General features: G+C 63.4%; 2 protein-coding genes across 3 annotated transcripts in view; one reads left to right on the forward strand and one right to left on the reverse strand.

Annotated features, from left to right (window-relative positions):
• Nucleotides 1-8,772, forward strand: REXO4 (REX4 homolog, 3'-5' exonuclease). Of its 2 annotated transcripts, none has more exons than XM_082696284.1 (8): nt 1-374; nt 2,017-2,372; nt 3,681-3,818; nt 4,055-4,248; nt 5,417-5,505; nt 6,527-6,601; nt 7,030-7,155; nt 7,838-8,772. In XM_082696284.1, exons 1-8 carry the CDS (start codon nt 156-158, stop codon nt 7,967-7,969), a joined length of 1,329 nt encoding a protein of 442 aa, XP_082552410.1. In that variant the 5' UTR covers nt 1-155; the 3' UTR covers nt 7,970-8,772. The 2 variants fall into 2 exon arrangements, with proteins under 2 accessions (XP_082552410.1, XP_082552411.1); XM_082696285.1 differs by having other exon boundaries at nt 2-374; nt 7,081-7,155.
• The window catches only part of STKLD1 (serine/threonine kinase like domain containing 1), a 20,374-nt gene continuing 5,916 nt past the window's right edge, over nt 7,997-22,454 (reverse strand). The window contains 14 exon segments of the mRNA XM_082696283.1: nt 7,997-9,358; nt 9,644-9,784; nt 10,955-11,114; nt 11,117-11,289; nt 11,924-12,052; nt 12,881-13,021; nt 13,346-13,462; nt 14,749-14,832; nt 16,085-16,212; nt 16,697-16,860; nt 17,315-17,433; nt 18,681-18,796; nt 19,512-19,582; nt 21,612-21,713. Coding sequence (XP_082552409.1) covers nt 8,931-9,358; nt 9,644-9,784; nt 10,955-11,114; nt 11,117-11,289; nt 11,924-12,052; nt 12,881-13,021; nt 13,346-13,462; nt 14,749-14,832; nt 16,085-16,212; nt 16,697-16,860; nt 17,315-17,433; nt 18,681-18,796; nt 19,512-19,582; nt 21,612-21,713 — 2,073 coding nt within the window. The 3' untranslated portion in view covers nt 7,997-8,930.

Here is a 22,454-nt window from a genome sequence, read left to right on the forward strand (position 1 = left end):
CGCGGGGTCGCTTCCGGGGGGCGGGAGGCGGGTGGCCCCGGCGTCGGGGTTTGGGGTCGGCCTGGGCCTGCGCTCGCTGGGCCGAGCTCGGCTCCGGGCCCGGGCTGCGGGCTCCGCTCGCGCTCTAGCGTCGGGCCCCGGACGGCGGCGGCGGCATGGCCAAGGCGCTGACCCGCAGGCGCGCCCCGGGCGACCCCCTGGCCGAGCCGGGGCCTGGACACAAGCCCCCTCGGAGGAGGGGCGGGAAGAGGAGCCTCCGGAGGAGCCGAGGGCGGGACGCGGGCGCGACGCCGGGAGGCGGCCCCGGGGCCGTCGTGGCGCGGCCTCCGAAGGCGCCGGAGGACTTTTCCCGAAACTGGCGCGCGCTGCGGGAGGTCAGGGCGGCGGGGCCGCGCGCGGGCGGGCGGGCGGGCGGGTGGGGTCCGGCGAGGCCGCCCGGCCTAGGCCGCGAGCCCCGGGGCCCGGACGGCGGCTGCCCCCGGCGCGCGGCCTCGAAGTGCGGACCGGCCCGCTCCTCTCCGCGCGTCCCCGGCGGACGGACGAGGGGGCGCGCGGAAAGGGCCGGGGCGTGACCGGGAGGGCGGCCCGCGCGGCGGCACCGGCCCCGCAGCCCCGCTCCTCTCTGCGCCGGGGTCCGCCGAGATTCTCGGGGCCCCTCGGAGGTCGCTGCTGGGTCCAGGCTGGTGCCAGGGGAGGGAACGGGCCGTCAGAACCGGCCCCGGCGGGGGCGTGGCGGGCGCCGGTGTTCTGGACGCCGCGCCCGAGCCTCGGGGCGAGCCGGGCGGACCGCAGGAGCGGCGGCCGCGTCCCGGGAAGCCGTGTCCGGGGGCAGCGCCGACGCGGTTCCGCGGGGAAGCCCCGGGTTCTGTACGGTTTCTCGAGTCGTGACGCCCCCTCTTTCTCCCCGGAAAGTAAAGCAAGATGAAGTGCGTGGCAGGTGGTCATTACGGGGCGAGCCTCGTGTTTTCTCTGTGTCCTGCAAGGAACCAAATCCGTCCATCCTTTTTTTTTTTTTTTGCATTTAAACCATGTGTATTTTTTCTTTTCTTTTTTTTTTTAAACTGGCTTATAACGTATGATTATCCCCAGGGGTACAGATCTGTGAATCCACAGTCGGACACACTTCACAGCACTCACCATAGCACAACCCCTCCCCAGTGTCCGTCCCCAGCCACTCTGTCCCTCCCCAAATCTTAAACCTTGTGGGAACTGGTTAAGTCGCAACTCAGTTCCTCGTGTCTTGTCTCAGGGCCACATAACCAGGGTCTTCACTGTGGCTGAGAACAGCCAGGCTGGGAACGGAGCACCGGGGGAAGGTTGGGCTGGTGGAACGCTGGAGAGCCGGTCACTCGAGTGTCCTCTACAGTGACAGACAGTGTCCTCCACTGTGGCTCCAGGGCCTCATCAGTGGGAGAAGTAGCTCTTTTTTTTTTTTCTTTTTTTAAGATTTTATTTATTTATTTGTCAGAGAGAGAGAGGGGGAGAGAGCGAGCACAGGCAGACAGAATGGCAGGGAGAAGCAGGCTCCCTGCCAAGCAAGGAGCCCGATGTGGGACTCAATCCCGGGATCATGACCTGAGCCAAAGGCAGCAGCTTAACCAACTGAGCCACCCAGGCGTCCCGAGAAGTAGCTCTTGATGTAGCTCTTGATGAACCGTGAATAGGAAAACGGGTCGCACATAGTGCCCTCGGGCTCCAGGTCAGGTAGTCCCTGCTCAGTGGTTCAGGAGGTGCTTAGATGAAAAAGTCGCTTTGAAGTTTTGTAGGAACGAGGAAGCAGGTATCCATTCCTCGTTGTAATCAGACAAGTGGAGAAGCCATTTCACCACAACCGGCTTCAGATGGGCGTGAGGAAGGGCTCCTCCTAGACCGTGTGAAAATGAGTGTCGGGGATGCGGGTAGCAGAGCTACGTCGCTGTGACTGAGCTGCACGTACACATGTGTACACGTGTTTTCCATCCTGTGCGTGATTTCCAAATTAAGACGTGTTGTGTATTTTCTTTTGGGTTCTGTTAGCTCCTGAAACGAACAACCCAGGCCCCGGAAAAGCCTCTTATCTCTCAGACGGAATCCAAAAAGCAGCCCAGGATTGTCGCACAAAAGAGAAAAGCAGTCCCCGAAGCGGCACAGAGACGTGAGATGGGGACGGAGACCGCAGCCGCCGAGGCCATCGCCGCCTCTGTCCCTTCAGGATCTCCGAGGAACAGGAAGATGCCGGCACCTCCCACACAGGCCAGCGGAGCAGAGCACCGCAAGACAGGAGCCAGCAAAAGGGCAGACGGCAGCATTTCTCCAGAAGGAGGAGACCTCAAGCATAAGAAGCGGAAAACTAAGGAGGTGACTTTGGCCTTGCCTCCGGCCCTGCCCACGGAGTGAGTACAGGTGGCCCACCCAGTCCCCTCTGCCTCCCTGTGTGGCCAGCGACCCCCTGGGCTCATCTCCGAGAACAGAGCCCCAGCACCTGCGGAGGCCTAGCCTGGCGCCCTCCCCGCCAGCGCGCGCCCTCCAGCACGTTACCCCCCGCTGCTCCCTGGCTTATTCCTCGTGTCCTTGGAGGCAGAATGAGGGCAGGGTGTGTTCGGTAACTGTTCTATCTCCAGGGCCTAGGGCAGAGCTTGGCCCTCATGAACAGGCCTCCAGTAAAGATCTGTGGGGTGAACGCACCCCAGAGCCGGAAGGACCCAAGCCTGAGGGCAGTTCCCGCATCTGGCGAGTCGGGTGCGCAGGGGCGAGCTCCTGACCCCCCCGCCTCAGTGTGGTCCTCTGTGGTGTTGGGCGGGGACCGGGAGGTTGTGAGATGCAGGGCGCTGGGTCAGCACCTGGTGGTTCCTGAGCTGACCCAGGGGAGGGTCACTCACGCAGGGACGACCAGGAGCCAGTGGCTGCCTCTCAGTGGCTCAGCTGGAGGTGGCCTGTCTGTGAGGCAGGCTGGTGGTGAGTCGTCTGGGTCGCTGAAGGGTCCAGGAAAGACGGGTTGGCCTGCCTGCCGTGTGTCCCTGTGCCAGGGGCACCCTCTGGAAACGGAGCAGGCGTGACAGGGCCCTCCCCCCTGAGGCTGATGTCAGGCAGAAGGCACGGCCGGAATGAGACACTTGTAGGGATTCTGCGCGTGTGGTCACGGCAGAGCCCAGGACGGAGCAGCTCATGCAGCTGATGGCCAGAGAGTGCGTCCGCTCAGTGGGGTCAGGAAGAGATCTCTAAGGACATGACATTGAGCTGAGCCCAAAGGACAGAATTCACCAGGCAGGGATGTGCCACGTGCAGGAGCGTCTGCATTCAGGCCTCGATGTGAGGACACTAGAGATCACTCCCGCCCGGTGCGGAGGGGGAGTCAGTGTTTCCATTTCATGGCCTGAATTGGTGGTTCAGTGATCGAATTCTCGCCATTTCATGGTCCTTGCGTTTGTGTTTTCTGAATGTCTGGTGATGAACCTGCTACTTTCCCAATTGAGAAACAAGCATCTGTAGTCGTTAGACCGGCGTGTATGTTTACGAGGTAAACGTTCTTATGTTTCCGCCTTTGTCTGTGGTTCTGAGTTGGGGGTGAGGAGCTGGTCTCGTAGGAAACAGGCGGCAGCCTGCGCCGGTCAGTCCACGGGAGCCGCGGACCACCCCCACTGCCCCGCCCCCGTGCTGCACCTCCGGGGACCAGCGCGCAGCCTGTCCTCTCTGCCTTGTAGAGAAGACATCTGGTTTGATGACGTGGACCCGGCGGATATCGAAGCGGCCCTGGGCCCCGAGGCGGCCAGGATAGCAAGAAAGCGGCTGGGGCAGAGCGTGAGCAGCATCTCGCTGGTGAAGGAGCAAGGCTTCAGCGGGTGCGCAGGGCCAGGACTGCGGGCAGCTCTTGGCCGAGAGGGTGCGGGGTTGGGCGGGAGCTCCGTCCCTGGCCCCTGGCTGAACCCTAGTTGAATTGGGCAGGCGCACCCCATCCCGCGAGGAGCCTGAGCCAGGAGAGCCTGTCCCGCGGGCCGTGGCCGTGGGTGGAGAGCTCTCGGTGCCCGTGGCTGCGTCCCGCCGTGTTGATTAAGCTGGAACCTTTGGCTCCCTTCAGCCTGACTAGAGCCTTAGCCATGGATTGTGAGATGGTGGGCGTGGGCCCCAAGGGGGAGGAGAGCATCGCCGCCCGAGTGTCCGTTGTGAACCAGTACGGGAAGTGTGTCTATGACAAGTACGTCAAGCCCAGCCAGCCGGTGACGGACTACAGGACGGCGGTCAGCGGGATACGGCCGGAGAGCCTCGCGCAGGGTGGGTCCTCCCGGCCCATGAGCCTGAGGAAGGGCAGTGCCTGGGTCCCTTCTCCCTTTCTCTTCTTTTTCTTTTTTTTTTTTATTAGTTTTTCATGTAACCTCTATACCCAACACGGGGCTTGAACTCACAGCCCCGGGACCGAGTCACGCACTCTGCGGACTGAGCCGGCGGGAGCTCCGCTTTCTTCCTCTTGTCCCTCTCCTGTTTGGAGCACCCGCCACAGCCGGAGGCCCGGCAGTCTTTCCTCGGCTGCGGTGACTGTGGGCAGAAACCTCGCGGACACATTGGTGTCCCCACTTCTGTGTCACCCAGACAGGCTGACCCCGTGCCAGTGTGGGGTCAGGAGGAGATGCGGGGCAGATCGTAGGGTCTCGTCTTTATGAGGACTTCGGGGAGCCACGGGAGGGTCGGAGCCGTGAGAGGTCTGGCTCAGGTTCTAGCAGGTGCCTTCTGGCCGTGACGTCGAGAAGAGACTCCGGGCCCGTGCGGGTGGAAACGGGGAGCGGGAGCATGTGCTGCTGGTGACCTGGTGCGGGGGAGCCCCCAAACCCAGACGCATCCTGAGGGCGGAGTCTGTAGGGTTTTCTGGTGGATGCGTCCTGTGGGAAGAAGACCAGAAAGACCCCGTAGGGGGACTCCAAGGTTAGGGGCCTGGAGAGGTCCTGGAAGCTCTCAGGATCCAGGCCACACTGCTCCTCCCTGGCCCACTCGAGTCTCCTTTCTCTGCTTCTTGGGTTCCCTCTGCACACCTGACTGACGTGGGGTGCCCTGGCCTGGCCAGCCCCTAGCTCTAGGCTTGATAGGTCCTGCGTGGGGTGGGCTGCCCGATCTAACTTCCTCTGTTGGGGTGGGGCGGTGGGCAGGCGGAGTCACGGGGTGCAGGCACGGTGAGGGCGGGGGTGCCCCAGGGGCGTCTGCCGGGAGAGCCAGCCTCTCCGCCTCTGGGCCCCGGGTCCGGAGCAGCCTCCTGCTGTCGGGCGGAGCACTGTTGTTTTTCTCTCCCGTCGGAAAGCACGCAGCCCGAGCCTGCTTCTCCCAAGATGCCACACGAGCGTTCCCGTCGCGCGGCTGCCAGTGCCGCAGAGGGGGCTTCAGGGGGGCTGGCGTGCAGGGCTCCCGGCGCGGGGCGCGGCGCTGACGGCCGCGTCTTCATTCGGCTCGTCAGGAGAAAGGCTGGAAGTCATTCAGCAGGAAGTGGCTGACTTGCTGAAGGGCCGGATCCTGGTCGGACACGCGCTGCACAACGACCTGAAGGTATGTCAGGCGGCGGCTCCTGGGGGGGGGGGGGTCACGGCGTCCAGCGTTCGGCCCCAGTGAGGGCCCCAGGTTCCAGTCTCCGGGCTCTTCCCGTGCCCTGGGAGGAGTGCCTGGCGTTTCCTGGTTCTCTAAAAGGCAGCTGAGGCCCTGTGAGTTAGGGGACATGTCTGCTGCGTCCTCACAGCAGAGCGGGATGCCCCCTGGACCCGGTGCCCGGCACTCTAGCACATTCCAGGACACAAAGCCAGGCCGCTGCCGCGTCACCCAGCTGGCCGGGGCCCACGGCTCCTGTGAGGTCAGAGCCGCCGTCTGGGGAGTGTCCCCCGCGGCCACCCCTCATGGCCACCAGACCGTCCAGGGCTCCTGGTCTTCCTCCTGGCGGGCAAGCCTCCGGCCTCTGCTTCTCCAGGGTCTCTGCTGTAGGCAGAGCGGAGCCGCCGGTCCTGATGAGGGCGCGGGGCAGGCAGAGTGGGAGGCTCCTTCCTGGGCGTGGGGCTTCTCAAATAGTGTTCCGGGGAACCCGGGAGTTCTCCGATGTTTGAGGCAACCCTGAGTGTCGGTCTGCATTGCCTTGTGAAAATTTGGAACCATGGAAGCAGACAGTGGGCCGTCCACGCAGTGTGAGGCGGGGTCGTAAACCCTCAACGGCCACCGCCCTGCCGGTTCCTGCTCCCTCCCAGTGCGGCCAGCTCTCTCCTGAGGTCGTGCGAGGAGCCGCCGCCGCCCGCCACTGTCCTGACTTCCCGCACATGGGACGCCGGCTCACCACGTGGGGACCCCATGCCTGCGGGTCCTGTGGTGGCTGTTGGTCTCCGTGTCCCCGGCTTCAGGATTGCGTCCTTAGTAACCGGGTGCTTATGGCCAAGCACCGTCCGTGCACAGCGCGACGGCGGTCTCTCGGACGGCCGGTGCCCGCCGGTGTCCTCCCGTTTGAGCGGGTTCCATGTTAGGGATCCTCATAGGAGGCGACTTGAGAGAAGGGGGTCCCACCGCCGTGACCCTCAGCCTCCTCTTCCAGGTGCTGTTTCTCGACCACCCCAAGAAGAAGATTCGGGACACTCAGAAATACAAACCGTTCAAGAGTCACGTGAAGGTATGAACAGGAAGCAGGGGTACCGCCGCTTGTGTCGTGGTGGGCTCTGGTTCCTGATGGCGTATCGGTAAAGGGGATTGGTCTATGGTTTTGGGTCACTTGAAAGGTTAAAAGGAAAAGCAGAGATCTGAGTGCTGCGCTCAGAGGTCTCTGTGGGCGAGAGCAGGTTCTCCCGGCTCTGTGCCGAGAGCCCTGGCTTTGGGGAAGGAGCTGCCCGCGGACCTGCTGCCACGGAGGCCTGGGGCTGAACGGCGGAGGTGCCGGCTCCTTCCCGGGCCCTCCTCTCCGGCCGACGGCGGGCTCCAGCCCGGGGGGAGCCCCGACGCCTCCGGTGAAGGCACACTGAGGGGCCCTGGGTTGGGCTCGAGGTGACTGGCCCGACCCCTGGCCTGGTGCGGCACCCACCCCTCCACCCCTCGCGCCAGCAGAGCCTGCAGAGGCTGCCCCAGCGCGCGCTGTGCTGTCCCCTCCCCCGGCAGAGTGGAAGGCCGTCTCTGAAGCTGCTTGCACAGAAGCTCCTGGGGATCAGGGTGCAGGAGGCCGAGCACTGTTCGGTAAGTGCGTCCTGGGGTGAGAGTCCTCAGGACTGGAGGCCATCCCCGACCCTGCAGCCAAGGCGCCCGGGCAGGGGCCTGGACGACTTCTTTTTGGAAGGCCCGGGTCTGTAAAACTGAGGAGACAGAGTGGGCTCACAGGACATTCACTGCATCCTGAGTGTTCACGTTTAGCTGCTAAACACTGAACACAAAAACTACCATTATTGCAGTCGTTTGGAGACAAAGCTCCCCATCCAGACTGAAGGCCTTTTAGGCTGGTGCAGCCGAGGCTGGCTGGTCCGCTGGGCCTGGTGACAGGCTCCAAGGCTGAGGCCAAAGAGTGTGGGCGCCAGGCAGGCCTGTGGAACCCGGCCCCCACATCGTGGCCTCGGTCCGCCTCCCGCTCAGAGCCCGCCCTCCCGCCTGCGTGTCCGTGTGTCTGGTCCCACCTGCGTGTCCGTGTGTCTGTGCATCACAAGGAGCGTCCTTGTCCGTGCCCCTCCTTGGGTTCCTTTCTTCTCCCGTAAGCGGGGCCCCGGAGGTCCCAAAGCCCGGCCAGGACCAAGTCCCTGAACCCCTGCTTTGCTTGGCTTTCTCCTGTGCATGCCCAGTGTCTGGTGCTCGGGCAGTTGGGGGATTGGGTGGCCCGTGGCTGTGCTTGTCACCTGCAGGGACAGTCACAGTGGTCTGTGTGCTCTAGATTCAGGACGCCCAGACAGCAATGAGACTGTACATCCTGGTGAAGAAGGAGTGGGAGAGGACAGCCCAGGACAGGCGCCCAGCAGCCCCCGCCCCAGACGGTGGCCGCGTCTCCGTCCGCAAGCGGTCGTGACCAAACATGGGACAACTCGGGCCTGCCCAGAGCGGCATCTCGGTCGAAACTCATGCTCCGTCCTGGTGGCAGGTCGCGGGCTGCTGCTGAGAACTGCTGCTTCCCTCGGAGTTTGTGGTCTGAGAGCAGGTGCCCCTCCCCGCACCCAGGGGGCCGGGCAGCGCGGGCAGGAGTGTCTGTCCCAGGTGGTGGCAGGTGGGGACGGACAAGGAGGGGCACCTGGAGCTCTGGCAGGACGGGGGTGGGGGCGCCTGCACCGTGCTGTCACCGCAGCTTGGTGGCAGCTTTGCTGGGGATGTGCCAGGTCCCGGGCATGGAAAGTACCCGGTTGTCCGCGGGGTTGTCCGCGCCTTCCTTGGCTGGGGGGAGGGCCCACTCCTTCCTTTGCCTTGAGTCACGGAAAGAGCACTGGCCTCGCGGGCCTGGCCCCATCTGGGGCTTAGCTGTGGCTGAGGATTTCTGAGGCCGCCATTCCTCCGTCAGCCCCCGCCCCCACCCCACCTATACTCCCCCCGAGTTTAAGGGCAGAGCCCAAGCTGCGGTGGTGAGGCTCAGGTTGTCTGAGCTCGGCGATGGCGGTCACTCCCAGAAGTCGGGGCCTCTCCCCTTCTGAGACGGACGTGCTGAGCCCCGGCTGTTGGACTGGAGCCTCGTGTGGGTTTGGCCCAGGAGTGAGAGCGGCCGGGAGCTGGGGGTTGCACTCAGTGCCCAAAGCACCAGACTTGACCAAGCCGCCTGACTGCTGCCCGAGGAAGACCCAAGCCCGCAGAGGGTACTGAACACAAATACAGGTTTTTACTGGAGGCGGAGCTTCTGGAGGTTACTTTGTTGCCCTTGAGGACGGCTGCGTCCAGCCGCCGCATTGACCAGGCCAGCACCGTGGCCTGCGTGACGCCTGCCGAGCCAGGCCCCCAGAGCACTGCCCCCGGGACGCTTCCACGCCAGGCACTGGCCTTGGGCCTCACCCTGCGGAGGACTGAGGTGGACATTCCCCCCCAGGCCTCAGGAGGACTCCAGTCAGCGGGCAGCTCTGGGGACATACAAGGAAAGGGCAGGAGAGAGGGGGTGGGGTGGGGGCTTGGGGCATCTGCCTCAGGGCAGAGCCGACTGTCCTCGCGCAGAGCTGGGTGGCGTGACGGCCTCCAGCCTTAGGGACACTGTCTCTGCGTATGAAACCAGCTCCTGGAGATAGAAGAGCCATCAGAAACCATACACATGGAGATTTGAGTCTGGGCCCCTGGACTCGGGGCCACCGGCATCTGACTGGAGAGGCAGGTGGGAGGCCTGGTTGGGGCCTGCGGACACTCACTAGGCTGGAGGTGAAGCGCTCCTTGATGTCCTTGACCAGGGGCCGGAGGCCACTGGACACCAGCTCTGGCACGATATCCTCTGTGGGCAGAGCAGGGGGGTCCTGAGGTCAGCGCGCAGCCAGCCTGATGGCCCACAGCCTCGGCAGGGGCACTCTGGGGAGGCCGGCAGGACGAGGCTGGGCCCATCGCCCCAAGGCTCCGCCCAGCCCACCCGCCTGCTGCCTCCCTGGACTCGGCCTCACCCACAGAGCCTAGCAAGCGCCCCTGTTGAACCACCAGGAAGTGGCGGTGGCTATAGAGCTGGGAGTGGGCTGCCTCTGAGCACTGGTGTGTGGGGGGTGGTGAGGAGGAGGAGGACCCTCACCGTAGGCAGCCAGGTGGGCCAGCAGCATGCAGATGTTCTCCACCACCTCGGGGTCGTCCTTGTAGAGCTGGTACGTCTCCTGGAGGAGGTCAAGGCCACTGCCGCCCTCCTCTGGCACGACCACTTGCAGGGCCGCCAGCTCTGGGGGGAGGGGTGTGCACTCTACCCGGCTGCCTGTGCCTTGGTGTCCTCTAGCGAGTGGGGTGACAGCGGTACCGACTTTTCAGGGTCATTGAGAGAGTCCAAAGCACTTAGCATAGCAAGGACCTCAGCCACTGGCAGAGGTCAGCTTCCTGCCGCCCGGGGACAGCTGAAGTCCGTGTGTCCCTGGTGGGACGTGTACACCCCACCTCCCTCTCCCAGCAGAAGCCTCCTGTCCTCTGGGTGCTGTCAGCCTGGGGGCCCAGGAAACACAAGATCGAATGGCAGAGGGCACCTACAGGGTGGGCGTGGTGGGGGAGAACCCCAGCACTGCACACGTACACCCCCAGCTGGGCTAGACCCTGACTCGGGCTGGGGACCTGTGTGAACATTCACCCCTTGCACCCTCTGGAGTCTGGAGGACCGGACACTCGGGGGGACAACTGGAGTCTCCCAGCCAGTGGGTGGCAAAGCCCTTCCTCTCCCAGACGCTGGCCCTGGGCTCGGACCACCCCCTCCATCCTGAGCCGGGTCCCTTCTGTCTTCAGGACCTCGGCCTCCCCTCCCATTCCCCAGAGGTGGGCGGCTGGGGGAGACCCTGGAGCCCCGAGTGTCCAACCGGGAAGGAAGAGCCTTCTTCAGTAGGAAGTAGTACTGGCCGCCCAGTACTGAGGGTGGCCGTACTCCCTCGGGCCTGGACAGTTTCAGGCTCAGAAGCAAAGGCCCGGCCGCCCCTCGTCTCCCAGCCTAGTCCACCCTGTGCATCTGCCCTGGGACCAGATACCAAAGGGGCTGAAGCCCCGCTCACACCCCAGCCGGCAGCCTTGTGCAGTCTGTGAAGCCTTGTGCCGCGAACCCATCCGCGCCAGGCGCTGCGCACTGAGCAACAGCAGAACATTCCTGTTACGGAGCGGGGACCTGGCCCCTGCGGTGCTCTGAGAAGCTGAACCCACTCGGGCTGCGTGTGCACACCCAGCGTGTGCTTGGGCAGTATAGCGTGCAACCAAAACGGAAAGTCTTCACGGCAACTTCTGGATGAAGAAACTATACACTGTTCTTCCCCTTTTTTTGAATCTGCTCCTGGGCTGGGTCTGCAGGCAGCTGGCAGACACACCTTGCTGAGTGTCACCCCCACCTCCTAGTGGTAGCCCCGTCCATGGCCGGGCTCACCAGACACCTTCGCGAGGCTGGCCAGCCCCCGGTAGGCGTTGTTCACGAGCAGGACTCTGTCCTGGCACAGCCGGATGCTTCGCAGGAACAGGGCTGCCACATCTTCAAACTGGTCCTCCTTGATGCAACCTGCAGAGGGCCTGGTTGAGGCCTCGTGGCCTTGGGATGGGGTGGGGGGGACACACTTCCCCGCCCACGCTGCTCACCCAGCAGAGACAGCAGCCAGAAGACCGCACAGCCAGCTTCCGCCATCTCTGCGTCCCCGGGGTAGGAGGCCAGCACCTTGATGAGGAGGACGGGGGCTTTCTCCAAAGGGGTCTTGTTCACAATGACTGCTGGAACCAGCACAGAATGGCAGAGATACCTAGCCCTTGAGTGCCTGCTGTATACATCGCCCCACACCCTCTGGCCCCCACCAGGGAGGACAAAGCTGTCAGGGAGAGGGCCGCTAAGCGGGGGTTTGAGTTCAGCGACTCTGTCCGCGATTGGTCTTGGGGGATGTTTCACTTTGGGTATGGACAGTGCCCTCTGGTTTCCCAGGCTCTCCGGAGCCAGAAACTATTTTCCTCAGAACGGACACCCGGATGGCGGGAGGGCCGAGACAGGGCCTGGAGAGAAAACAGCACAGTCCGGGGGCCCTTTTCTGAATCTAGAGTGAGAGTAGGGTGCCAGTGCCAGGCTACCATCGGGGACCGCCCATGGAAATCCCAGGATGTGCGGCAGGTAGAGAGGTTCCCACAGCAGGAGCCCATGAGGACCTGCCAAGTCAGGACAGAAGGTCCTGCCTCTGCTGGGGGCGGCCCCCCTCCGCGCCCCCTTCCCCTTCAGCTTCCAGGCTCAGAAGAGCCTTTTCGTGGGCTCTGCTCATGGAGTGTCTAAGGGGCAGGCCGTGGGGGCTGTCGGAGGCAATTAGGGAGCAGCAAGGATGGACCCCCCCCCCCCGGGAGAGTGGGAAGAGGGGCCCCTCACCGTCCACCATCAGGGCCCAGAGCAGGCTCAGGCCATTGATGCAGATGTCCCTGTTGGTGGAGAAGGTGCTCAGGTGCTCCAGGATGTGCTCGAACAGCCCAGCCTTCTGTAGCTTCTCTGAGGCCGATTCTGTGGGCAGGCCCCAGAATTAGGGCCACGGAGAAGCCCCTCCACCAGGAAGCCTTCCCTGAATACCGCCTCCCTCTTTGGTTCTTGCCCACCGCAGGCACGTGCATCCTGCATTTCTGGGCATCTCCTGGGCCAGTCATACCCAGTGTGGGGCCCCGGAACAAGAGGACATGGTCCATCCCCTGGATCCCCAGTCCCAGTATTGTCCATCCCGTGACTGGGCTGGGACTGGCTTCCTGGGTCCTCCTAAGGTGGGAGCAGTGTTTGTCTTTCCTGGTGGGTGAGCCGATACCCAGTTTGCCTGACGGCTCTGATCTGCACCAGTCATCCATCACACCCCTGCTCACTCCCAAAAGTGGGATCCAGTCAAGCAGGGTGAGGAGCAGAGTACAGGCACCCCCCACTCCGGCCACAGAGGTCCAGGCGAGCGTCCCGGGGCTTGTGGGCCCAGCTGTCCACTAGGAAGAAGCGTGCTGACCCAAGGAGGCAGGTGGGAGCAAGGCAAGCTGGGTGCGGCCCCTGGTCCTCCGCAGCATCCCCAGCCCTGCCGCCCACTGCCTGCTTGACTGGTGGCTGCCCGACCCCAGGTGCCCCGTGAGGTGGAGATGCATGAGGCAGAAGACGTCCTGTGAAGCCCACGGTGGCACCTGGTCCCCCTCTGCACGTTTGTGGAGGGAGCAAGTGACAGTCGAACGGAAGCTTCCCATCAAGAGACAGAAGAGGACGGGCACGTGGAATGGACCCCGTGGAGGCGGGTGGCTGTGCCACCTCAGGGACGCAGGTGCCCCCCGGCCCCCGGGCCGAGCGGGGAGGGCAGGGCAGACCCACCCTGGCTGGCGATGATGGTGAGCAGGCTGTAGACCATGACCAGGAGCGGCTCCGACTCGGGGTGGGCCCACAGGCTGCTCAGCAGCACGGGGGTGACGGAGCTGTCCCTCAGCACCTCGGCGGCCCGGTCCTGCACCAGCGCTGCTTGGGCGAACGGAAGAGCCCAGGGTGACCTCCTGTACCCGGGGGTCGTGGGCCAGGTAGCCTGCGGGGACGCTCCCTCCCTGGTTGGAGGTGGGTAGTGCCCCCACTTGGCGCGAAGAAAGCCAAGGTCAGCCTCGTTCCGGAGCAGGTCCCCGCGGGCGCTAGCTGCAGGGTGGGGTCAAGGGTGGAGGGGCGGGCACCTAACCAGCCCGCACGGCTGGTGAGTAAGCGGCCCCCGCAGCCAGGGTTGGTTTCCAAGGCTCCGCCGGGTCTGGGACAAGGGGCCAGGGCCAGCCTTTACTCCACGCGCTCAGCACCCACCTTGACCCAGGCTGCGCAGCAGCAGCGAACAGGCGCACAGCTGCACGTCGAGGATCCGCTCGTGTTGCTTCATGATGGCGACCAGCAGCTCTACCAGCTCCATCGGCCACGGCAGACCTGGCAGGGCGGGGCAGCAAGGTTGAGCCCCGACCCAGGAGCAGGGGGCGGGAAGGGCGTCCGGACCAGACCAGAGAGCCCGATGCTGCTGGGACTCCCGCACGGGCCCCTGGACGGGGGAGTAGGCGAGTGAGGAACATGATTAACAAGCGCGGATGTGTCTGCCCTGGGCGGCCCCTACCCCAGCGGCCCCCCGAGGCAGAGTCCTCCTGTCGCGCTCTCAGAGAGGAGGAAACACGGTCAGAGAGACGGAACCACTTGCTGTGGACCCAGCCTGACTCGAATCTGTGGCTGTAACTGTCCAAGCGTGGGTGTCTGTGGGTCTCACGGACTCTGGCTGTGGGGCGCGCGCGGAGTGAGAGGTGGTGGCAGGCAGTGGAGGGGCCGGTGCCCGTGGTGCCCCTTCTCTGCACCATTAGAGAAGGACCCCCGGCCCTGCGTATCAGGCTCCCCGCGAGAACAAGCGTGCGGCCCACGAGACCCAGTGGAGCTGCCCCGCCTCCCAGCGAGGCCGCCTCCCTCAGCTCCTCCCGGAAGGCACAGTCTCCCCTCCCGTGGACTCTTCTGGCCACAGCCCAGGTCCAGAAGGGGTTTGGGGGCAGGACAAGGAAGAGGAAAGGCGAGGGGCCAGTATGAAGTCTCCACCATTGCCTTAAGGGCCAGAACCAGGCCTCTGCCATCTCTGGGGCCACAGCCCCCGGAACAGACCTTGTGCAGAAGGACAGGTGGACAGACGGTTGACAGGTGGGGAGGACAAACGGACAGTGCAGGCCTGATGCAAGGATGGAGGAGCCAGTGAGTGTGACCATCCGGCTGGTGAGGTGAGTTGAATGGAGGGCTTTTATGAAACACTGTTCTGGCAAAACTTCAAAGGTACAAATACTCCTTGAGGGACGGTGCTGTCCCGGGTGGGGGGTAACTGGCGGCCCCTGGGAAGGTGTGACGGATCCATCCCCCGAGCACCTAGTTTATCCCACAGCCACGCTCGTGCGGCACACGGGCCCCGCGCCGGGCCGTTCAGTCCCGTGCTGGACAGTCCACAACCACCCAGCCAGCCCCGTGGGGACCGTGGAAGGAATGGGACCCCCACTAAGATCCCGTGAGGGCCCGTCACTCCACACCAACGGCCACCCCATCCCCCCTTCTGCTGGGCAGAAGGGGTGACACCGGAAGGATCCCAAGCAGGGGGAACACAAGCAGGCCTCGGAGGTGTTAGGGGAGCCCAGGCCCCCTCCCAGAGGCCTGGGCAACAGGGCGAGCCGGGAGTAGGGCACGTGGGGGTCTACCTAGCTCATCTGCAGGCATTCTTATGAGCCTCTTCATGGCTTGGAGCTGGACTTCAGGTCTGCTGGAGTAGCTCTGCATGACCTCTGTGGGGGAGAGGACAGTGTGGGCAGGAGCCTCCTCAGGACCAGGCGCCCAGGGCCCGGTGTGGAGGCCGGCGCTGCTCACAGGTCCACGCGCCCGGCCATGAGCTGGCGCCCTGCTCACCCCCCTTCACAGGCCGAGCCGCTGATCAGAGTCAGCCCTGGCCTCGGGGAAGGGCCTCCCTGCAGGGCTCTTTGCCTTTGGTTCATAAGAACGACCCCAGTGCCCACAGTGTGCCACAGTGTCCAGCCACGCATACTGGGGACCCCTCCCTCATCCCGCTGCTGACTCAGAACCCCCTGGAGCGGCCACCAACAGGCCCCGTGCTGCTCAGAGAGGGCGACCCGTTCCGGGCCACTGAGCCAGTGGGGGGTGGGCTTCCGTGGGACGCTGCCGCCTGCCCACAGAGCCCCCGACCCGGCCGCGAGCCGCAGGAAGACAGAGCTTGGGGTCTCATGAGTGCCCCTCCCCAGAAGTGGGGACAGAGGCGGCAGGTGGGGGGAATCGTCCCTTCACCAGCAGCCCGTGCAGGGAGCCGCAGAGGCAGAGAACGGAGTGAGCAGACCACCCAGAGCAGGGGGCAGGCGAGGGGAGCCCACCTGGAACCTGAAGGTGGCCTCCAGGCCCACGGTTCACCCAAGACCTTGGGGTGGCGACTGTGCCATCCCTGTGCTGGGAGCCGCAAGGCGCCCCCCACCCGGGGCGCACGTGGAAACGAGGTGCTGAGTGGTGAGTGAGCTCTGGGCCAGCAGTACCCTCCAATGAGGCCTGCCCATGTACCTCAGCAGGCAGAGCCCCTACAGGGACACACCTGCCGGTCCAGGGCCACGGCCATGCCCCTGCCTGTGCCCAGCACCGTTCCCGGCGCATAGAAACCACACAGGAAAGGCTGCCGAGTGAGGCAGCCGCTCTGGGCACGGGGATCACCGTGTGCCATGGTGTGGAAGCAGTTGGGGCGGGGGGGGCTCCGGGGGTTGTGACAGGGGGGGCTGCTCAACAGGAGGGGAAGGGAAACCGGTCCAGCATTAAGGTGAACTCTGGGGCAGGGGACAAAAGCGAGGAAGGGTATCCGAGCACGGGGTGCCCTGAGCAATGCCGACACTGGGGCGGGATGGAGGAAGAGCCCCGAAGCCTCCAGGCCCCTGGCCAAGGGTCCGAGCAGTGCAGCAGTCCAGGGGACTGTGTGGTAGCGGGGGCGGGCACTGACCACCCTCCCTGTCCCAGCCCCCTCCCCCTCTGAGTCCCCAGCATCACCTAAAATGCTGGCGATGTTACTTTCCAGCAGCAGGTCAGTGATGAAGGGAGGGGCCGCCTGCTGGTGCAGGGCCAGAGCGACACTGGAGGACTGGAAGTGGTGGCTCACGAAGGTGATGATCACATCCCTGGAGCGGAGGGGAGACGGCCGCTGGGCTCTCCGGCACACCCCGGCCAGGCAGGCGGACGCCCGACCTCCGCCCTCCCGCCGGTGCCAGCGCACCCAGCAGGTGCGGGAGCGCAGGTTGGTGGGGACCGTTCCTCCATAAAATACACTGAAGGACCAGATTTGACAACCGCCTTGGCATGAAGAACCCAGGCCAGATCCGCTGTGTCTCTTTCTTCCTTCTCACGGGGAGATCGACTACATTAGAACACGTTCCGGGTCCCCGGGGCTCTGCCTCCGCGCAAGGGAGAGGCCGGCTCTGTGGGCTCCGGGGCTCAGAGGCGTGCGTGCCGCTACTGCCCTTTGAGACAGACCACGCTTGGGAAAGCCCAGTGGGCCCCGGAGGGGTCAGCGCATTTCACCGAGTGGCAATGCGTGCGGGACAGTGGACAGATGGCGGGAGACACGTGGCAAGATTAAAATACAACCACAGCCCTCAGGGTCACCTGATTGTCACTCGCTCTGAGGGCTCGATCTGCAGCATTAAAGGCAGGAGAGAACAGAAGCTTCTCACATTGGGGATCTTCTTCTCCTCCAGGGTCTGCAGGACGCCCCCCAGCCTGTCTGGGTCACTCCGGAGGGACTTTCGCAGATGCATGGCTTCTGTTCTCTGAGGGGACAGTACTGCTCATGGGCCTGACCCAGACGGTGCCCCGGGGCGAGCTGGCAAGAGGGCCAGCGGTGGAAAGACGCCACGAGAGCCTGCGCGGCTGCCTGAGGTCCCGAGGTGCGTTCAGGCCCGCCAGGGTTCTTTCCTTGGCTTGTACCCCACCGTGGGCCAGCAGGGGCACGTGAACTCGCTTCTCTCCTCCATAAGGAGGCAGGGAGCCCCCCATGCGGGTTAGCCATGGGGTGGTGTATCTCAGTCATCGTCCCCGACGTGCCAGGCCTCCGAAGGCCAAGGGCGGGGGTGCCTCACCACCGTGGAGGTGCGGAGCAAGGCAGGAGGCTGCGGGTCGGGGGAAGGTGTCCCTTTCGAGCCAAGGTGGGCGGGGCCGGCTCTCCGGGGATGTGGGGTGCGGGGTCCGGGGCGCGGCAGAGGGGGCAGCCGAAAGGCAGCTCACGTTTATGAAGGAGCAGCTGACCATGTCCAGAATGATGCAGCCCAGAGACCAGACATCCGACTTGGGGCTGAAGGAGAAGTTGAGGGCTTCGGGGGCCATCCAAGACTTCTGGAAAGGGTCTGTTGACGGGAGAAGGTGTCGGACGCAGGAGGCCTGTGCTCCCCGGGGGAGCAAGCAGCTCAGAAGGGAAGGGGCGGTGGGGACGAACGGTCCGTGGGCGAAAAGGAAGAGGACCCTGGCCTTCAGCCCGTGAGGCTGCCCACCTGGGCACGTGCGTAGCCAGGTCGGCCCAAGTGCGCACACTCACATCTTCGTGCCCAACGTGGCTGCACACGTGGTTCGAAAGAGGCGTGTGCCAAGAAGGCCGAAACCTCCACCCTCTTTAAACACCTTGCTCCTCTAAAGGTAGAACCTGGAGGCAGAATTCTGGTTGCCCCACCCTCGTTTCTAAACCTGAACCCCAGACAAGGAGCCAAAAGAGAGGGTCGCTGGTCTGCTGCTTCCTGAGCCCTTGGGCAGCCTCCTTCTCCGGACCTTCCTTCCCCCCAGACGGTACAGCGGGGGACCCCCGACTCCAAGGACCCCTGCCACCCACACCTCTGGCAGATCTACCCACTCACCCATCCGCCCAGCTGTCCGCCTACCCACGCATTTAGCCTCTGCGGCAGGACCCTGAAAGTCAGCTACGGCTCCTCTCTCCACCCAGGACAGCGGGTACAGGCTTGAAGCCCGGCTCCCTCGGCCCCGCTGTGTTTTCAAGGGAGGGAGAACCCATCCCCCCTGCTTCCCTGCGGCTGCCATCGCCTCAGTGATTTATAGGACTCAGGGAAATCCAGCTCTCCTCGGTGTGTGGCATCCACTAGCCCCCCATCTCTTCCCTTGAAGGTGAATGTTTTCCGGGTGTCTTTTGGACCCTGATTCCCTGCACCAACCCCGGCTTGGTGATTACAACCCAGGCAAGGAGGTCTCCTTGGAACCCACATAAGTCTGTGGGGGTCTGTGGGGACCTTCTGAGAAAGGAGAGGTTTGGGGCGCCTGGGCAGCTCCATGGGTTAAAGCCTCTGCCTTCGGCTCAAGTCATAATCTCAGGGTCCTGGGTTCGAGTCCCACATCGGGCTCTCTGCTCTGCAGGGAGCCTGCTTCCTCCTCTCTCTCTCTCTCTCTCTGCCTACTTGTGGTCTCTGTCTGTCAAATAAATAAATAAAACCTTAAAAAAAAAAAAAAAAAAGAAAGGGAAGGTTTGATGTTGTCTTGTTCCAGCTCCAGCCATGCCCTCTGGACTCCGGCAGCGACCCCACCCCGGTGCAGGGCCTCTCCCCACACCCCCAGCCGCTGCTGTCCCATAGCCCTGGAGGACCCCGGCCACCTTCCTCCGCACGGATGTTCCACTTGGGTCTGTCCGTCATCAGTGCGTGGGAGCTCAGGTCCTGTAACTTGCAATGGCTGTCGCCGACGAGGGCTATGTTGGAGGGTTTCAGGTTCCTGAAACCAAGAGAGGGGACTGTCCTCTGGGGGCCTGCCTGCCTTCCCACCCACGGCCTGCGGGCCACGGCCCCCCGGCCGCACGCCCAGCTCGGCCCTCCTCTCCCCAAATGCCCCCTTCGCGGCCCACTTTTAAAATAGTGTTTCCTGCAGAAATAAAATACACTCAGTTATTTTAAACTCCCAAACAAGCAGCTCCACGTAGGAGCGCTGCAGCCCTTCTGCCGTTCCTCTGCCCACACCTGCTGCCTCCTTCCGGATCTCAGCTATGCGTTTGTGCTGGGGACTGGTTTTCAACCATTTCGTAACGTCTGGTGCCGTGAACACGAAATCGTGGGTCCACGTGGGTTTTTCCCTCCTTGACATCAGGTACTGAGCCAGTCTGCGGCCGTCGCCAGCCCCTGCAGCCTGTGGACGCCGGAGCCCTGCCGCGGGCGGGTCAGCCTAATCTCCTGCTTCCCGGCGTTGTTATCTGGCCGCTCCCCCTGCACTTCAGAACGGACCTGCCCGGTCACGTCCACTCCCGATGCTGGGTGAATCAGTGCGGGTGACGTGGAGGGGGGAGCACTCGCCAGAAGGCCGGGAGGGGCCCTGGAAAGGTGCCCGCGCTTCTCTGGGGCTGCGCTGCGCCCTGCCTCGCTCCCAGGTCCTGGGGCAGGGCGCGTGAGGGGACTCTGGGCCCTTTGCCCTGCAGCAGCCCGGCCCCCACGGTCACCTGTGGAGGATGTCCCGCTGGTGCAGATACTCCAGAGCGTCCAGAACCTGGCCCAGCACGTTCTGCATCCACTGGGGAAAGAGCGAGAGACGCCAGGGTTGGGGGAGGGGGACTCCCGGCAGCAACTGGCCGAGGCAGGTCAGCCACCCAAGGAGCAGCCAGCGGAATCATGGAATGTTCTTGCTTCTTCAGATGGGCCCCACGCTGCTGAAGCGCTCAGAGCCAGCGCAGAAGAGTTCTGCCTCGGGTCCCTTTCAGGCTGACGTGCGCGGGGCTCTCCCAACGGGGCACGCCCTCGCTTCCAGACCCCACACCCCTGCAGCCACACGGAGATACCCCCACCCGGGCCCCACCCCTTGTGGGTATCAGAGATAGCGAAGCCTTTATTGCCTACATTGGGGCCTGCCTTGCCATGTCATTAGAAGGAAAAGAGCTCTGACAAAGAACGTTCTGGAAACCCCGTGTGTCAGAGGCGAGATCTGGCCAGTCTCCAGGGCAGGGATTTTCAAACCAGGTTCCGAGGAACCCTAGATTCTACCCAAGGGTGTCAGAGACGGGCTGAGTGAGTGGAGCCCCGGGCTTCTTCCCTGCACCTGCCACCCGTCCTCCTGTGCCCCTTGTTCAGAGAAGCTTCACCTTCCTTGCTGGGTTTCTGAGAACACCCTGTGCTTGAAAGGGTTCCGCCACCAACGGAAACGTTGAGACCCACTCCAGAGCCTACCCCTGAGGTCCACATTGGGAGAGGAGTGGCGTGGCCCTCAAGAAGCCCTCGGGGGTGAGATGGTGCCTGGCGGCCTGCCGAGCAGAGGGGGCCCAGAGCAAAAGCAGACACAATTTACTCAGAGTGGATCATAGGCTTAATGTGAAACCAAAAATGACCTAGCTCCGAAGACAAGGGGAAATATCTTCATGACCTTGGAGGGCAGGCTCTCACCGGCTCAAAGGTGCTAATGATAAAAGGAGCATTGATAAACTCCCTTCGTTACAGTTAAGAACTTCTGGGGGCACCCGGGTGGCTCAGTTAAGTGTCTGGCCCTGGCTAGGGTCAGGATCCCGGGGTCCTGCGATCCAGTCCCGCATCTGGTGCACTGCTCAGCGGGGAGTCTGCGTGTCCCTCTCCCTGTCCCCCCTCACTGGTGCACACGCTCTCTCTAATAAATAAAATCTTAAAAAAAAAAAAAAAAAAGGAACTTCCATTCATCAAAAGACACAGACACTCTGGATGGCCCTATCCGCAGTATGTAAAGAACACCTACAGATCAATAAGAAAAGACCGACAACCCCACTGTTTAAATGGACAGAAGACTTGAACAGACACAAAAGCCAAGTAGCTAAAAAGCCCTCCCTGTGGTTACTCATAATAACTCAAATTAAAATGCAATTTTCAATTAAAATGAAAAAGACTGAAGCGTTGGCCAGGAGGTAGGCACTGGAAGGCTTACCCCTTGTGCTGGGAATACCCCCAAGTCAACCATGCCACATCGTTGGCACGTCGACTGGCACTGCTCTACAATCCAACAACTACACGCCCAGGGCTTTGTCCAGAGAAGATGAGTGATTAGGTCACTCAGGAGTGATTAGGGCCGCGAGTCGGCACGCCCGGCAGTGTTCACGGCAGCAGCCCCAAGCTGGAAACACCCCGCAGGCTCACAGCGCGAGGCCGCGCACAGACCGAGGTGACCACACAACGGGGCAGTGCCCAGCCATGCTGGGGACCATTTCCTGATCCGCTCACATAAAAAACCAGACACAGCGGCGACGTGCCATTATGAGCGTGAGTCCGTTACTGGGGACTTCAGGGCGGGCAGAAGGGTCTCTGGAGACAGAAGTCCAACCGCGGGCAGGGCCAGGGACTTCTGGAGCTCCAGAAGGTTCTGCATCTCGATCGGGGACAGGGGTTATATGAGTGTCTGCCTGTGTACAGTGACCTGAGCTGTGCACTGAACACTCGCGCACAGTCCACCACGCAAACCCCTCCACACATAAACGTAAGAAACAACCTGGCCAGTAGCATCTGCCCGCCCCCCTGCCCCTCTGCCCCATGACTGAGCCTGTGACATCATGGTCCCCAGGCCCGGCGTCCCCTAGAGTCTGTCTTACTTCAGAGTCGATGATCGTCTTTGTCTCCCTCTTCTTCTCGATGATCTTCTGGAAGCTTCCCTCGTTATACTCCATCACCAGGCAGAGGAACAGAGAGGAAATCTGATGGGGACATGAGGTCTTAGCCAAATGCCGCCGTCCTGATGCCCAAAGCCCAGGCCTGGGCGTCTCGGCGAGGTTCCTTGCCCCGGGGCCTGCCTCCTCTGGGGCCACCATGCCCGGCGGCTGCGGGAGCATGGTCAGCGGTGGGGACTCACACCCACGGGCAGCTCCTGCTCACGCCTCAGGCCTCACTGATGCCCCCTCCCCCTCCACCCCAGCTCCAACCACACGAAGCTCCTCTGACTTTTCTGAAAGCAGCCCGGGCCTTCTGGCCGGGGCAGTCACAGATGCCTGTACCTGGAACCGCCTCTTCCCAGGGCGACTCTCTATTCTTCGGGGCTTAGCTTCGGTCTGCTTCCTCCTCGGAGGAGCCTGCCTGGAGGGGGCTCCCGTGGACCGGGTCAGGGGCCTCAGCTCAGTGCTCGCAGAGGCCCCTGCTTTCCTTCCACAGCCAAGTGTCCCCCTCGAGTGTTCCTCGAGAGTGTTACGGGTGCTCAGGAAATATTCAGGGTGTACAGTCGTGGCCCCTGCCTAAGGCTGTTCTCAGGCCGCAGCTGGACAGGGGGCATGTGTATGAGGGGACCCTCCACTCCTGCTCAAACCTGTGGTTGTCCACCCCAGACGAGGACCCTAATGGGGACGTCCAGTTATGGTCTGACCCTAGCCAGGAAGCCTTGCGGCCCTCTCCACCTCCGGGCCCTCCGACCCACCCCTGCTCGCCCTCCCCCGCCCCCTCTGTCT

Source organism: Mustela nivalis, assembly GCF_964662115.1.
Source record: "Mustela nivalis genome assembly, chromosome: 13".
Taxonomy (NCBI): Eukaryota; Metazoa; Chordata; class Mammalia; order Carnivora; family Mustelidae; genus Mustela; species Mustela nivalis.

Bases quoted from the DNA above. Each gene is read 5' to 3' on its own strand.
- REXO4 (XM_082696284.1), top strand. From the start codon at position 156: ATGGCCAAGGCGCTGACCCGCAGGCGCGCCCCGGGCGACCCCCTGGCC. The intron at 2,373-3,680 runs GTGAGTACAGGT...TCTGCCTTGTAG, and splicing joins CCTCCGGCCCTGCCCACGGA to AGAAGACATCTGGTTTGATG. The intron at 3,819-4,054 runs GTGCGCAGGGCC...GGCTCCCTTCAG, and splicing joins AAGGAGCAAGGCTTCAGCGG to CCTGACTAGAGCCTTAGCCA.